We start from the raw sequence: 17,654 nt of genomic DNA, 5'->3' as shown, positions 1-17,654 counted from the left end.
CCGCCATACTGTTCTCCATAGTGGCTGTACCAATTTACATTCCCACCAACAGTGCAAGAGGGTTCCCTTTTCTCCACACCCTCTCCAGCATTTACTGTTGGTAGATTTTTTTGATGATGGCCATTCTGACTCGTGTGATACCTCATTGTAGTTTTGATTTGCATTTCTCTAATGATTAGTGACGTTGAGCATCCTTTCATGTGTTTGTTGGCAATCTGTATATCTTCTTTGGAGAAATGTCTATTTAGGTCTTCTGCCCATTTTTGGATTAGGTTGTTTGTTTTTTTGATATTGAGCTGCATGAGCTGCTTGTAAATTTTGGAGATTAATCCTTTGTCAGTTGCTTCATTTGCAAATATTTTCTCCCATTCTGAGGGTTGTCTTTTCGTCTTGTTTATGGTTTCCTTTGCTGTGCAAAAGCTTTGAAGTTTCATTAGGTCCCATTTGTTTATTTTTGTTTTTATTTCCATTTCTCTAGGAGTGGGTCAAAAAGGATCTTGCTGTGATTTATGTCATAGACTGTTCTGCCTATGTTTTCCTCTAAGAGTTTGATAGTGTCTGGCCTTACATTTAGGTCTTTAATCCATTTTGAGTTTATTTTTGTGTACGGTGTTAGGGAGTGTTCTAATTTCATTCTTTTACATGTAGCTGTCCAGTTTTCCCAGCACCACTTATTGAAGAGGCTGTCTTTTCTCCATTGTATATTCGTGCCTCCTTTATCAATAATAAGGTGACCATATGTGCATGGGTTTATCTCTGGGCTTTCTATCCTGTTCCCTTGATCGATATTTCTGTTTTTGTGCCAGTACCATACTCTCTTGATGACTGTAGCTTTGTAGTATAGTCTGAAGTCTGGGAGCCTGATTCTTCCAGCTCCGTTTTTCTTTCTCAAGATTGCTTTGGCTATTCGGGGTCTTTTGTGTTTCCATACAAATTGTGAAATTTTTTGTCCTAGTTCTGTGAAAAATGCCAGTGGTAGTTTGATAGGGATTGCACTGAATCTGTAGATTGCTTTGGGTAGTATAGTCATTTTCACAATGTTGAGTCTTCCAATCCAAGAACATGGTATATCTCTCCATCTGTTTGTATCATCTTTAATTTCTTTCATCAGTGTCTTGCAGTTTTCTGCATACAGGTCTTTTGTCTCCTTAGGTAGGTTTATTCCTAGGTATTTTTTTTTATGTGTCTTGTCGCTCCACTTACATGCTCTCTTTAGGGTAGATATCAGCTGTTTTTGCCTACTCAGCATCCATTTCTTTTTCTGGTAATGGCATGCTGATTTTGCACTGGAGACAGCTCAGTGGCACTGTGAATCAAAGCAACATGGTCTGCCCTTCTGAAAAGCTGGTGTGACACAGCTGGACCAATCCAATTCCCTCGCTCAGATTTGGTCCTCAAGTGGAGACACAAAGACAGAAAACGGTCAGAGCTGATTCTGTCTTACAGCCATGTCAATGACACTGGCCATGGTTCCTACCACCTGGATTTCTGGAACTACTCTGGGTACTAGCTTTTATCACCAATCCTATGAACTGCCACAGGAGCCTTCCAATACACTTTTTTTAAAACCTTACTTACCTTGAGTCTGTTTCTGCTATTTGCCTATAAAGAACTGTAAGAGATCCTCTTCTGGAAGTGAGAGACCAGGTCTCCCAGTTCTTCTCTATGACCTATCAATGTACCCTTCACAAAATAGGTACTCAATAAATGTTGGTTAGCTGATATTCTGAGGAAATGTATCTCTGGATGAAATGTCTTCCATCACTTAGCTGTGGCTTATTTGGATGGTTGGGAATAATTCCAAAGTTTTCCTTTGGTTAATTTATTTTAAGGTTTTGTTGCACCCCATAGTGATTATGAAAGCAAAGATTACCTCTTGCTTCTAGATGCAAGACAGATGCTGTTTGCCTTAGAGACACAGTAGAAGCTTGAGTAGATCTGTAGAAGGTGTAGCCTTAGAAGCTCAGGGTTGGTGGAACTTTCAAGGCCATTTAGACTAAGAGGCAGCTGCTTTTATTGTGAGATTTCAGAATCCGTAGTGCTCAAAATACTAGTCAATGCTCACAGCCAACACAATAACCCAGTAAACACCTTTAGTCACTAAATTACAAGTTGACTCACTTTGTGACATCTTTCAGAGGACAGAATAAATTAACTTTTGGCAAATTGAATTATAGCTCACATGCTCTGGTGAAACTTGCAAATTAAAAAAAGGCAATGACAAATTCCTTTGTAAACTGAAAAATCCTGATGCAAAAAGCAAACAAACCAAAAAAAAGGGGGGGGCATGGAGATTTTCGAGGACATGCATTACTATTTCTGGAATCTTTTTTTCTTAAAGATACAATGAAGAGGGCAATAATATTATTTATATATTACTGATGTATTAGTAACGTCAATATCTATATCTACACCTGCATCTTTATATACAGAGATGTACCCTGCTGCATGGTTAATGATAGTTCCAACTGGGGAAGCCCAAAGTACCTCCAAAAGGAAAATTCCACAGGTATTAGAATCTGAGCTATATGTGCATTCATGAAACAATGTCTACAAAGATTGTGTTCAAAAACAAAAAAGCAAGTTGATGAACAACATGAAGAGTTTGATTATTTTAAAAAAGCCTATGTGGAAAGATATATTTAGATGGTTAAACATAATTATAGGGGGTCTGGAAGCCTCAGACATCAAGAAGACTGGAATGTTCCTCCACAGGTGATTCAAAATCAAACTTACTAAACAATGAAAGAGATGCAAAAAGTCCAACTAAATTCTGGCTTTTCTCATAATGACTACCTTAGTGCTTTTAGAAACAGCAGATTCTTCTAAAATAATGTTAGTGTCCCTATTGCCCTAATCAGGCACACACTTGCTCCCTCCCTAGGTTCCTGCATCGCTGGCAGCGGTGGGAGTTTACTGCTCCCACATTTCATATATATTTCTGTATTGTTAGAATTAAAAAATAATGAGCATGCATTAATTTTTAGAACTTGAAAGTGATGTAAAAAGGAAAAGGAGCAGAAGGGAGCGCTCTGGGTACTGGAAATGTTCTGTATCCCTCTGAACCGTGGTTGCATGCATAAGTAATATATAGGAATTCACTGAGTTAAACACTTGAGCTTTGCGCACTTAAGGTAAATGATATCAAAAACATTAATGAATCCTATCGAATCTTTAAAAATAATGGCTCTTAAGACTGATATGAGAGTTGAAGAGTTACCTGCACTAAGACAAAAAATCTTTTCTTCCATCTCTTCCAGACATTCTTACCGATGGCCCATAAATACCTGAAGGAAAGCAAAAAGACCAGAGATGCGTTAATGCTTGAGCTAGTGAGCTGTTTAACTCGCTTTACCATGAAGCTGGGTGCTCGCAAACAAGGAGGTTCACAGGGCTCAGGAACAGATTGCAGACTCTGGAGCTGTGTGGTTGAGAAGAATGAAGAACAGCAGGCAGGGTTTACTTTGGTTTGTAGGAGGAATTGTGGCCTATCATCAGACTTGCCTTAGAACCTTGACTGATTCCAGGAAACACCTTGGAAAATGTTACATTGTACCTTAATTTGTTTATGTGCTAAACGTCTTATAGGTAGGGAAACTCCTGAGAGCTGTTGCACAGGAGAGAAAAAAAGAGTGCTAAATCTCACAACTCCAACTCTTTCACCTCCTGTCAAGTCTCTTTCAGGAAAACCTTTAGTAAACAAAGCAAACCTTGTCTGCTTTTCCTGTAATTCTGGCAAATGTAGTTAGGTTACAGAAAGGAAGTTTCAAGTCGGCATAGAAAGTCCTCCCTACACCCGTCCCTCTCCCCGAATTGCTCTTCTTTTGATGGAAATTAATCTTTATGCAGAAAAAATTTAGTTAAAGGAGGGTTGAGAACAACAAAGGCACACGTCAAAGCTGTCTGGAGATTTCACGATCAGTGTTACTAATTCATTCCTGAATTACCCTGTTGGCCTGATGGATTGATACACGTTGAACTGGCATTGATCAAGGAAGTGAGGCTGGTGGTTTTCAAGCTCTATTGGACCAAGTGAAGAGAGATCTGGTCATACTCAAACCCAATCAAATCCTCGAGTTCCAAAACTGGCTTTATGTGCTATCAAAACCCAACTGGACAACTTCCAAATCCCCACTTCACTTGGAATCAGACACAATTTCTGCTTTGGAACACAATGAAGAATGCACCTAATTAAAATGTACACTGTTTGACAAATTTCAGGGGCTCGTAGCAGTGGCTGGTGGCCGAAGTACTCAGACCTTCATGCCAGGAATCTGAGTCTTCCGGGTCCTTTTGCTTCCTCATGCTGATTCTTTAATTACCAAGTGCACTTGATTTTTACCTCCTGCCAAGTTCCTTACTTTGCTCGCACCTCCACTCTTTCAGTCCCAGCACACATTTTACGGCCATGGTAAACCACAGAGGAAACTCTTAATCGGTTTCACCAGAATGAGTTTCATCCTCCTCCTGGCCGTGGGACGGATCCTACCATCTGCATGTATGAATTTCCCTGCTGAAACTTCTTCAGTGAGTCTCCCCCACTGACACGAGGGGAGCCCGCAACTTTGACCACTCATCTTGCACTTCCATGATTTATCCCAGATCGGTCCATCTGTTGTATGATTTACTTGCCTTTTTTCTTTAAATTGACGTATTTAACAAGAATAAATTTATTTTGAAAGGAAACTTTACATTGTAGCTTTGATATACTAATTTTATATTACATAATGCACATTAAAATACATAAACAACTGCTTAACTAATATATGCTTGTCTGTATACCACGAAACAATCTTGTGTACCATCAGTGGTAAGAAGAGACCCAGGGAAACCTTAGCCTATAGAAACAAAATGGAGCATCTTGACCTGGCCTAAAAATGACTTTGTTTGCTAGCTTCTGTGCCTTATGTTACCTGTAATTCCTCACCACACCATAAAGTTGCACACCCCCATAACTTTGCACGTGTTATGGTGCCCGGAATGCCTTCTCCCTGCTCCTTATGTTAGAATTCATATTCTTCCTAAGTTTGAATCCTTACCATGATGTCATCACCTCCTGGGCCCTGCAGATAATTCTGCTGGTAGTTACAATGATCACACTGCTATAATTTATTTATTTTCATATGTATTGTTTCTATTGGATTGTGAGTTCCCTGAAGGAAGGAAACTTGTTCTTTTTTTCTAAATTTTCCTTTCTAAATTCCTAGCACAGCTTTTGATGTATGGTAGGTGGTCAGTATACATTTGCCATATTTCAGTTAGTTATGAATGCCTTGGGAAACCGGAGCCATCTTTATCAAACTTTCTGATGAGAGTTTCACACATTGCATAGAGACATGCACTCCACTGCCAAGTTCTTTGAGTTTTTTTTTTTTTCCTCCCAAAATATATCCCATCTATTTCTATCTCCACTGCTACTCCCCATTCAAGCTACTATCATGTCTACCCAGACCACAGCAACAGGCTCCTCTCTGGTCTCCCTGCTTTCACTCTAACTCTTTTCATTACATGGCAGACAGAGTGATCTTTTAATGGGCAAATTAGATCAGGAATACACTCCATCTAAATAAGGATGGGAAACTATAGAAGGGTTTTAAGCAGGCAAGTGACACAATTATATTTCTATTTAAGATGATCCCGGTGGCTGCTAAGTGGTTAATGCACTGTAGATGGAAAAGGCAAGAGAGAAGGCAGGGACACCAGTGAGACGGTTACAGTAGTGCAGACAACAGAAAGAGGATGGTGGCTGGACTGAGGCTGAGGCCGTGGAAATGGCTGGACGGCTGGTAAGTGCATCAGCCCCGAGGCCAACATGGTCAGCCCTGGTTACGTGGATTACCTAGCTGCCCTGGACAGTGTTCTTAACCTTCTTGAAATAATATGTAAATGTATCCATGGCAGAAATGGACCTAACAGGAACCTTCAGCCAGGTCCAAGGAGAGACAGGGTTATTGGTCTGTACCGATTAAGAGTATAGTGTTCCACTTCTAGTGGTTAATCTGAGATGTTGGACAAGATGCTTAACCACTCGGTGCTCTGGAAAACAGGGCCAGGAATGGTCCCTCTCTTGCAGGGTGGTTGTGGAGATTAAACGAGATGATGCTTGTGAAGTATAAGCACGAGGCATGGCAGGAAGTAGATGCATAATAAATATCAGCCTTATTATAAAATATCTTTGAGTACAGAGGTAAGCGTATGGTTACGAGTAGTTATTAATAGCTAAATATGTGACAAGAAATCTCCTTGGACATATGTACATAGGGAAATAGATGAATTAAAAGATAAGACAAGGGCGAAAATTTTTCTATTTTTAGTAATGCCTAGTAACGTTGTAACTCTCATACTTTTCTGGCCGCTACTACCAATTTTTCTTACTTCTTAACTTGAATCCACATAAAGAGATTCAAAACAACAAACACAGCTACGACCTCTAAAGTGTTTATAGTTTTAACTGATGAGAACGGAAGTAGGAAAAGGAGTTCACGTGAACCCACAGAATGTAATTCATATGGCATCATTAATTTTTTCCTTCATGATAAAAATGCTAGCTACTGCTCGTGAAGTCTTACTAGTCTTCTGTGCCGTGCCAGGTACTTTATGTGAATTTATTATACCCACCCGGAAGGGTTAAGAGCTTGAATCTGGAGCTTATGTTGCTTAAGCTTACGTTGCTTACGTTCCTGCATGACCTTGGGCAAGTTACTAAACTTATCTCTACCTCAGTTTTCTCATCTGTACAATGGGGACAGTCAGAATGGTACCTACTTCAAGTGTTGCTGTGAGGATTAAAGCAGTTAATGAGACATAAAGCGCTTAGAACAATATCTGGCACAAAGTAAGCAATTATCACTCGGTATGTCATTATGTTATCACTCCTATTTTACAGCTGAGGAAACTGAAGTTCAGAAAGGTCAAGTCATTTCTCCAGGGCGCCAAGCTGGTGAATGACAGAGCCAGAATTTACACCCAGAACACTCTGGTTCCAGAGGGCCCTCTTCAGCATGCTATTCTTCCTCTTATAGATGACAAACTTTGGTTTCTTTATTGAACTAAGAACATGAATGGCTATTCCAATCAAACAGAGAGGACTTGTGGTTGAAGGCTTCTGAATGGGAAAGCTGAGTGGGATCAGAGGAAAACGAACAATGCTCCTTTGGGAAGTATCATTTGGTTTGCATGAAAGAAGGGCTTTCCCTCTGAGGCTTCCTCAGAATTTATTGCTAATTTGGCACATACCAGATATCAAAACCAAGAAAAATTGAGGGCTACAATGTACAGTTTCTGTCTAGTCAGCTCTGGTTCTATATTTTCTTAGGTTGAAACACACTCATTAAGCAGAATGAAAAGTACCTGGAGCAGATGGAATTCTGTCATTGTAGACATACAGGTGGCTTCCCCCCTCCAGCTCTTCATTCCACAGACAGATCTACCTGTGTGGGCATTAGTGACCCTCAACTACCTCTTCAGGCTATCCAGATATTTGCAAATCTGGATTTATGAATAGATAATCAACATTCTAGTACAGTGAGCCAAAGTTTAGCTGAGGGGTCACATCTCAAACTCAAGGTGGAAATACCTAGGTGGGAATTCTGGGTCCTTAGGTCCTTAGGCTTAGCTGCCCCATGCCTCAGTTTAATCAGCTGTAAAATGGGGTTAGCATAGGATCTACTTCATTTGGTTGCTGTGAGGACAGATGGAGATGATGCATGTCAAGTTGTTAGCACAGTAACTGGCCCCCAGTAAGTGCTCAGTAGACCTAACTCTATGCTTCCTGCAAGAAATGCACTTTAAATCTAAAGACACAAAGAGGCAAAAAATAAAAGGATGGGAAAGGAATTACGATGCCAACATTGGTTTTTAAAAAATCTGGAGTGGTTATATTTATTACTGTCACACAAAATAAATTTCAGGACCAAGAATATTACCAGGGATAAAGAAGATCATTTTATAATGATAAAAGGGTCAATTCATCAAGAAGACACAGTAATCTTAAATGTTTATGCATCTAATAACAGAGCTTCAAAATATATGATGCAAAGGTGGACAGAACTCTTAAGTAGAAACAAACAAATCCACAATTATAGTCAGATTTCAATACCTCTATCTCAATAATTTGCAGAAAATCAGTAAAGATTTAGAAGATTTAAACAACACTATCAACTAACTTGATTTAATTGATCTAATTATAGAAAATAAGCCAATGGGAAATAAAGTGGGATCCTAAATATATTGAATTAGGTCAGTCTAGGTAGTTCTGTTTGAGAGTCTGTGTCAATATGAGTGGTATCTTGGGGACTTATGGGGAAGGGAGAGGAGTGTGATGGTTTTGAAAACAAGAAGTCTAGAGCAATGGCACAGCTAAGAAGGTGGAAAAGGAAAGGGTATTTTAAGAAGCATGGGTAACTATTTTGTCATTCACTTTGAAAGATGTTTTCATTGCATATATAGACTTGAGTACATTAAAGGTGTTGCTCCTCTGTCTTCTCACTTGCAATGCTTCTAACAAGAACTGTTTTATCCTTTTCTGTGTAACATTTCTTTGTTCTCTGGCTGCTTTTATGATTTTCTCTTTATCACTCCTTATTAGCTTTATACTTACACTGTACCTTGCTGTAATTTTTTTTATGTTTCTTAAACATGGGTTTGTTGAACTTTTTGGATGTAAGTTTTATAGCTTTTATTAAATTAAAAATATTCAGTCAAAAAAAAAAAAAGCATGGCTAAGACTTATAAGCTGTGGTGCAATGAATGAATTCCAAGTGGAGTCATGGGAAGCTCTGTATTCTATTCATGTTTCAGGTCCTCAGTTAAGTTGATTTCTTTCATTTCAAATGGAAAGAAATAACACAATTCTAGACCTGGCTCTGATGCTTACTCTGACTTGGGCAAGTGTGTTCACCACTCTAATCCTCAGTTTCCTTATTTGTAGAGATTGACTCATTCACATTCATTCATGCAACAACATTTATTGGACTTATACTACATGTCAGGCCCCGTACTAGCTTCTTCGAACAAAGAAGGCAGATGCCCCTGCTGACAAGGAACTCAAAGTCCAGTGGGGAAGACAGACAACCAAATAATAAATGAAGAAATAGCTGGTATGTGAGATGACTGTAAGTGCTCTGGTGAAAACAAAGCAGAGTAAGAGACAGACAGAGGACACAGATGGGCCAGGAAAGGCATTCCGATAAGGTATAGAGACACACAGAAATCAAGGTGAGCCATGTGGACATCTGGGTGGGGGAGAAGGGGCACCCAAGGCAGAGGAAACAGTGGGGACAAAGGCCCTGCAGTGGGGGTACACATGAAGTCTTTAGGAAGAGCAAGGAGGCCAGGGAGGCTAGAGCCGTGATCAAGGTCAGATAGTAGTGGTGTCCTTATCAGACAGGGCCTTGTTGCCACAGAGGCAACACTGAGTTTTATTTTGAACGAGATGGGGAATCACTGGAGATTTTCCAGCACTCAAGTGGCAGGATCTGACTTGTGTTTTAAAAAAAATTACTCTGGCTTCAGGGTGGGAAAGAGCCTACAGGGGGCAAGGACAGCAGCGGGGGGACTGCTGACAAGTGCGACAGGTGAGAGGGAGAATGAGGGAGGCCTGGATTCGAATGATGGTGTGGAGGTGGTGATGAGAGGTTGAACTCTAGATTCACCTTGAAGGTGGATTGACGAGAACGTGATGATGGATGAGATGAAGGGTGAGAGAGAGAGAAAAGTGTCACATGACGCTGAGGATGTTGGTCTGAGCAACTGGGCGAAGGGAGAGACCATTTATTAAGATGGAGGGATAATAATAACTAATCCTTGGGAGGCTGTTTCAGGGATAAAATGAGATAATGCACGTGAATGCACTTCCTGAACTTGAGAACATCATATGGATATAAAAGATGAAAAATTAGAAAGCCACCAGGGAGATGCTCATTCTCAGATATCCCTAATACTCATGTCTTAAGGCCAAAAGCTAGTGTTGATTTTCTCACTGACATTTTTCTATTCAATAAAGTTATTCTGAATGGCTCAGTGGCTCATTCCAGGAACCACAGTCCACCAACAAGGAGTAACTCACAGTAATTCTGAGGTTTCCTCTAGGTTTTATTTTTTTATTTTTTATTTTTTTTAACATCTTTATTGGGGTATAATTGCTTTACAATGGTGTGTTAGTTTCTGCTTTATAACAAAGTGAATCAGTTATACATATACATATGTTCCCATATGTCTTCCCTCTTGCGTCTCCCTCCCTCCCACCCTCCCTTCCTCTAGGTTTTAATAAACATCGAAGTAGACACAATTTATAACCTCAGAGTTGATTCTTAAAAATTCCTTTCTCTCTCTCATTCTCTAAGCTGTGACACTGTTCTGATATTTCTATCCTCCTTCCCCATATAATAGGGCTTCATAAAGCTATTTTAAGTTTAAATGGAAAAAAAAATGTAGTTCACAACATTTTTATTTTCCTTGAATCATCCCTTGGGTAGCTAAGGTTGTCCAGCCCTGATTTAGGCCACAGTGGGTCTGACAGTGTTTTTAAGGTACCCACTGTCCACCTTTCAGAGCTGCCCTAGGCCCTCCTGGTATATTTCCCGGCAGGGGTAATTTTTAGATGGCAGCCTAGTAAAATGAAATCACTGTGGAGCCTGTCAGAAGTGAGTTACAGATTTCTTCTATCATCCATAGGGTCAAGATGGTCTGAAATATGTTAGTAATTTTATGAATGAATCAAGAGAAAAATTTCTTAATCCAGATTGGTTAGAGAACTGAAGAGAATGTGGGAAATGGGAATTTGTCCAATAAGGAAAGTAATACCTATGTCAAGTGCTTGCCGTGGGGATTAAACGAGAGAGTGTTTGTAAAACTCCTAGCACAGAGCTTCAAAGGGGCCTAGAAAGTGGGTTGAGCTACTGATCTTTTTAAGGAAGTTTCTTTAAGAAGTAGGTTTAAGGACAGATATAGTCATTCATATTTCTGTTTCTCTTTTTTGTCTGCTCTACCCTCTTCACTTCGCCCTCTTTCCCTCCAACCTGCTCACTCATGCTCTCATTCCTTTAGCAAATATTTACCAAGTATTTACGAGCCAATGCTTTGCTTAAGACACAAACGCTGTTCCCGGGTGCTACAGGAACCTAACAGAATTCTCAAATTCTTTGCCTTGAAACTAGGATGTTTATATTGCAGAGGAAGGGATATTAGGGAGAAATCCCATTCAACATTTTGGGAATATATGCCAGTAATAATGATAAGAAGGAGGGAAAGCTGACCTTAGAAACATGTCACAAACATTTTCATGAGATGCTAACTGAGATGAGGCAAAGCTAGCCCTTCATCGTGGACAGCTGAAAAAGGACAGAGTGTATAGCAGGGGACTGGCTCATTCCCCTACAGCCTTCTCACGGCCACAGGCAGAAGAGCTTTGCCAAAATCCCACCTAAAACTCTAGGAATACTTTGGCCTCAAGACAATGCCATGTTCTGATGAACCTAGGGGCAGGACAGGAATAAAGATGCAGACATAGAGAATAGACTTGAGGACACGGGGAGGGGGAAGGGTAAGCTGGGACGAAGTGAGAGAGTAGCATGGACATATATACACTACCAAATGTAAAATAGCTAGCTAGTGGGAAGCAGCCGCATAGCACAGGGAGATCAGCTCGGTGCTTTGTGACCACCTAGAGGGGTGGGATAGGGAGGGTGGGAGGGAGACGCAAGAGGGAGGGGATACGGGGATATAGGTATACGTACAGCTGATTCACTTTGTTATACAGCAGCAACTAACACAACATTGTAAAGCAATTATCCTCTAATAAAGATGTTAAAAAAAAAAAAGACAATGCCATGGAAATTCTCCAAATCCAAGCCAGAGCTCAGGTTCAGCAGCCAGTCTCTAGTTGGTGGGAGACCTTTGCTTCCTTTGGAGTTCCCCATGCCCGACCCCCTCCAATACCCTCCCTAGTAAGTATCTGTCTTTCACTCGAAACTTGAGCCTTCTTTGTTCCCTAGAGCTCTGAGGCGCCAAGGCCAGGGCGCTGCTCTTTACTCTGCCTGCATGCTGCCGTGGTGTGTTCAGCTGCTGGGATGTATACCTCCTATCCCGACCACGCCCTCCTGAACCTCTCACGGGCTTCTGTTTAAATCTGTCTTAATCAGTGACCAGCCCCTGGTATTGGGTTTTTGAATTCCCCACATCTCTAGCGCATAACCAAGCTTCAATTTTCATGTCAGTTTTATTACTGTAAGTCCTTTCACAAACACGTAAGCAGAATGATAGCTGGTTGGCAAATGGTACCTGCAAAATCCTTGGAACACAATCCATTCCCTTCCACTGGTTAAACATTCCCCCAGTCAGAGTTAAATGGCCCAGCTCCTCTCTAAGTGGTCAGATTTTCTGAGATAGAGGTGTCCAAGCAATTTAGTTTAATAGGCAATGGGGCTCAGCACATACCCACTTGCCAATAAACATTTCCTATACAAACCATTGGTTTGATCTGCAAAATAAAACTACAGTTTACCTATTCTTTTTATCCTACTTGAGATTACTTAATTGGTCATTCCTCTCAAACCTTAAGGAACTGAAGACAATCATAAAATTTCTACTCTCTGGTTAATTTAAATGTTATGCTAAACACTAAAACGGATTCAACGTGAGTTGATTGTGTGAAGGTCCCCTACAGCAACTGCTTACACCTCCTGGGTATGGTTGTTAATGAAGGTGTAAGTGCGTGATTCAGAGAAATCTGAAAGATCTGGATGCCTTTAAGGAGGTATGTGAGGCCAGTAAAACCTCTTAGACCAGAATCACCCAGCATGAGTCTAGGAAGGTTTTGAACTGCACTGGAAGTTCTATTAGAAAAGGATAAGGCAATGACCCTATCCTGGTGGTTTAGCAAATGCAAATACAGTAGTCATAAGAATTGAGGAAGCTTATATAGTAAATATCAAAGTCAGGTATTTTAATAATCTCTCATATTTCTTTGGCTTTTCTTCCATGTCGTTCTCTGAAGATCAACTTTTATCTATTTTTATTTTTAAATATTTTAAGAAATGAATGGGGTGGGTCCAAAATTACCACTCGGAGAAGGAACACTTACCCAGAATGCTTCATGTTTTGAGGCTTATCCATTCGGACGGCAAGTTTGATTTTGAGGTCTTGATCGGGGCAGTTTTTGGAGACTGTCATTTTGTGCCACTCTGACTGTTTGGGGCTGTTGGGAGTGGGATGGAGAATAACCTGCAGGGAAAAAGGACAATCATATTAGCCAGAAAATAGGAACACTGTTATGGGCATGTTTTCATAGACGAGAAACTTGGCTGCTGAGAATTGAGGGTCTCATCCGTGTCCCACAGCCAGCGGGAAGGCAGTTAAATGAAGTGGAGGCCTGGGCATCGGACTCAGATCCAAGGCTCCACCTACCAGGGCTGGCTGGTGCCAAGCAGCCCGGGCTGAGGACAAAAATGGCATTCTTTGCTCTCTTCTCTCTCTCTCTGGCTAATTCTGTAAGAGTAGGAGGTCACGATTTCTGCTTTTGTACTTCTCTAAAGTTCAGGAGTACTAAAACAACACTAAGCTGAGAATGTACTCCACACATTGTTCTCCTCAAATAAGAAGATGGATGTATAAGAGAAAGAAGTGTCCTTCCATATTAGACGGAACCTCTAGCCTACTCTTTTTTCCATTCATCAGGATTTCTTCCGCTATGTCAAGAGGAGAAATCGTTCCGAGGCTGCAGGGGAAGAGGGAAGGGACCATATCTGATGAGAAATGTGAGACTTAGAGGTGAGAAGGAACGTGCTTAGGGTCCCACATTTCAATGTGATTTCACCTGGACTTGACACCTTATCACACAGCACCCAACCCTGTCCTGGCCCAGAGGGAAGCGCATGCAGCTTGAAGAAGGACCTGTTCTTAGGAAATGCCTTTCACCAGGGTGCTTCAGAGTCGGTGCTATGACTTGCGTCTTTTGTCCCAGTTCTCACAGTCGCAGATGCTGTAAATGAACCCAGAAGGGGACCCACTTCTCCAGTAAATTCACTTTTTCAGGATGCGACGCAAGAGTTCTCACTCAGGAGCCACGTGGGGTCTAGGAAATGTGCGTTCAAGGAGGAGCGAAATATTTGGAAAATCCCCTAAACGAAGGGAATGTGGACGAGATACAGGCACAACCAAAGCTGGGCCTGCTAAGATCTGTTTCTGTGGTGGCACTGTGCCCTGCTTTGGTCTGTTTTTTCCAGGCACAGGGAAGGCAGGCTTCTTTCCTGGGTTTCTTTCACCTCTGCAGAGGGACAGGAGGGGCTCAGAGTCTCAGGGGTGGACACTCTAGCCTTCTAGGTGCTGTGTCGACCTCACCGCCATCATGCAAGCTTGGCCTGTGCTTGGAGAGTAGACACACACGGCTTTCTGTGTGACTGTGGAACAAGGGCTTTGAGAAGAGTAGGTCATTGCAGGAAAATGAAATCAGCCCACTTGATGTGCCTTGCTTGCGCTGATTTTTGACCCCTTCTGATTCCAGGCCCAACCCTCTTTTTTCCAGTAAATTCCCTCTCTTCGATGAAAAAAACATTTGTATATTCTTGCTAAACCCAACATTGGAGGCGTCTCAAGGTCTAATGACACGATTAATATACAAGAAGGCCTGATTCTTCAAACCGGAGGCTGCCAACTTTTTTTTTTGATCCTGCCCTACTTCAGTAAAATATTTTTGAGCAATGAGCCAAATATCTTTAAATAGATCACTAGTAATATAAAAATATATCAATATAATGTATAAATATCAGTCAAATATATATCCATGTATCTTTTACATGATGTACGTTTACTTTGTATTAACATACTACATTATTACATATCTCATAAAACATACACAGATATAGAAGTTTTAAAAAGATGGGCTAAAGAACTCTATTTTTATTTTTAAAACTTCATTCATTTATTTTTTTGGCTGCACCGCGCTGCTCGCGGGATCTTAGTTCCCCGACCAGGGATCGAACCCGTGCCCCCTGCAGTGGAAGTGCAGAGTCCTAACCACTGGACTGCCAGGGAATTCCCCAAAAACTCTATTTTTAAATATCTTGGTAACTGTGGTGGCTTTGTACTATTGTTTGCCATATGTTATGGTACCATATATATGTAAGGCAAGGCTCATTGTTGAGGATACTGGATGCGAATCCGTGGTTCAAGCGGACTTGTAGATAAACTCAAAACATTTCCATTGACCTCTCATCCTGAGTACACCTGCGCTGTTTTTATCTCGTGACGTGGATGGCAGAACTACTTGTCAGCAGGACTGACGTCCCCTCTACCATTTTCACGTGTTTGCCAGGCTTGCAATACCAGTATTATCTTCAGCTCATAGCTCTGCTGTAACAGTCTTCTCGGCCAGTTATTCATTTTGTGAGGGTTAATTTAGTAGAAATTCTATCATAAAATGTAACAGTTCACGTGACTGGCACTAGTGAACTGTGATATGCCTTAGGATGCTGGAAGGAAATGAGTAAGTCAGGGTGCCACCGGGTCGTGGAGACCTCTTGTGTTATCTCTCGAGATAACACCTGTCCCTGCGTGTCACCTTGTATCATGTTCCGTATCCTGAGACCCCAGACTGTGGAAGATGGAGAGGGAGGACTTGCCGATCTCCGTGTAGCTGACCTTCTCCTCTGTGCTAGTTTGGGCTGAGAGGTGGGGCTGGGTCGGTGGTGATGTGTTGGGAAACGAGGAAGGGGAGGAACTGGTAAGAGAAACCCCACCAGGGCCAGAACAGCAGTAGGTAAGGCCCAGGGCCTCCTTCTGCTTCTGCTCGCTTGGCAAATTCAAAGCGGGTGGGGCGCTCTGGGCACCCGGAGCTTGTTAACAGGCCATCCACCATATGGGTCCTGGGCGCGTTTCCCACCGGCAATATAGTGTCCATTCGCCGACACAAATGGCCGCAGCTCACTACTGGCCACTCCACCGAGGCTTCTTCCCCGACGTGGTCGCTCCCTGGGGACACCTCCTCTCTAGGGTGGATGGAGAGATGAGGTCACCGTAGTCCTCCTCCATCTTCATCCCCACTCTGCCATGTGCCCAACGGGCCAGCAACTCCTTTGTAAGTGTCAGCCCCGCTGAATTATTAGGGTCCTTATGGGTGCACGTGAGTCCCGAGCGGTCCACACATCTCATCTGGGCATTCCAGGCTGCTAGTTGAGCACTTTGTCATCTCAGCCGAGGCCCATATGTGCTGTGCTTTGATGTGGTGATGCTGATATGGGAACACAACCCGTCCTCCGCAGTAAGCTGTATGTCAGCCAGCCCCAGCTTCTCTTAGTTACCTGGGCATTTGGGCAGGTCCTTCTGGGGGACGGTTTTACCCTGAGGCTTTACCTGGCTGATCCTCTCAAGCACTTAGCCTCCATGTCTCTCCTTACCTCTGCATTCCCCCGGGAAGGCGTGCCTGCTTTTCAGACTAGATTATGTCCCCTTGCTGTGTGCCTCCCAGGTGTCCTTTCTCTAACAGGGCACTCACCACACTGCATTGTAATTTCTGGTTTTATGTCTCTATTCCTTACGTTCTGTGTGGTTAAGGATTTTTGACTGTCATTATTCCTGTTTGCTCTGTGCATAGCGCAAATGAATGGACACAGTGGGCCCGTAACCCTATTTGATGAGTACAAGGTTGAGAGTATTGCACTGTTGTCAAGAGTGTAGAGGAACAGTCACTCTCTCATGCCTTTTGTGAAATTATAATTGGTGTATACTCTTTAGGGGACAATTTGGTAGTATCTGTCAAAATTCAAATTCCATTCAGCAAGATACTTCTTTGAAATTTATCCTATACACACACACACACACACACACACACACACACACACACACACACACACACAGACATATGTGCAAAGAAATAAACTCAAGGTTATTCATAGAGGCATTGTTTATACAGCCAAAGACTGGAAACAATCTAAATAAATTATGATATATCTACACAGTGTATGTAGCTATGGAAACAAAAGGGAAGTCAGTATGGGCTGATACAGACTCATTTCCAAATATCCTCATATTTCAAGCGAAGTGCAGAGCAGTATGCATACAGTAACTTCCAACTATGCTCCCTTTCTTTATTATTTTAAGAGGGATATATACAAATATGCTTGTATATGCTATGCTTGTACATGCATAGAATATTTCGGGAAGAATGCCCAGTAAATTGAAAACAACGTTTTTCTCTGGGAAAAGATACTCAAGTCAGTTGGGTGGGATCATTAGTTTTCACTATATATCCATTTTGATTATTTTTTTACTATATGCATGAGTTATTTTTCAGTTCAAAGGTTAACAAAAAGGAAACATAAAAATAAAAATGGAACAAACTAAATACTCTTGCGTGAATGAACACAGCACCAGAATCTTGAATGTGGCTATGTCCTGCTAAACTTGGGAAAAATCAGCACGTAGAAACACTTTTCCAAGGGGTCCAAGGAATCACTTTAAGAAAAGAGCACTTTTGGGCTTCCCTGGTGGCGCAGTGGTTAAGAATCCGCCTGCCAATGCAGGGGACACAGGTTCGAGCCCTGGTCCGGGAAGATCCCACATGCCGCAGAGTAACTAAGCCTGTGTGCCACAACTACTGAGCCTGTGCTCTAGAGCCCGCGAGCCACAACTACTGAGCCCGTGTGCCACAACTAGTGAAG

At 41.8% G+C, this 17,654-nt stretch overlaps 1 protein-coding gene across 18 annotated transcripts in view; it reads right to left on the bottom strand.

The window, feature by feature from the left end:
- CADPS (calcium dependent secretion activator) overlaps positions 1 to 17,654 on the bottom strand; it is a gene marked incomplete at both ends in the record, with an annotated part of 478,623 nt that overhangs the window by 174,080 nt on the left and 286,889 nt on the right. For all 18 annotated transcript variants that reach the window (XM_082848968.1, XM_082848962.1, XM_082848961.1 and 15 more), the window contains 2 exons: positions 3,221 to 3,287; positions 13,082 to 13,221. In XM_082848968.1, the coding sequence (XP_082705094.1) occupies positions 3,221 to 3,287; positions 13,082 to 13,221 (207 nt within the window). The remainder of the gene's footprint in view (positions 1 to 3,220; positions 3,288 to 13,081; positions 13,222 to 17,654) is intronic.

This window comes from Leucopleurus acutus (genome assembly GCF_964270905.1).
Source record: "Leucopleurus acutus genome assembly, chromosome: 10".
Lineage (NCBI taxonomy): Eukaryota > Metazoa > Chordata > Mammalia > Artiodactyla > Delphinidae > Leucopleurus > Leucopleurus acutus.
The sequence above is the reverse complement of the archived record's forward strand: the minus strand, read 5'-3'. Positions and strand labels throughout refer to the sequence as shown.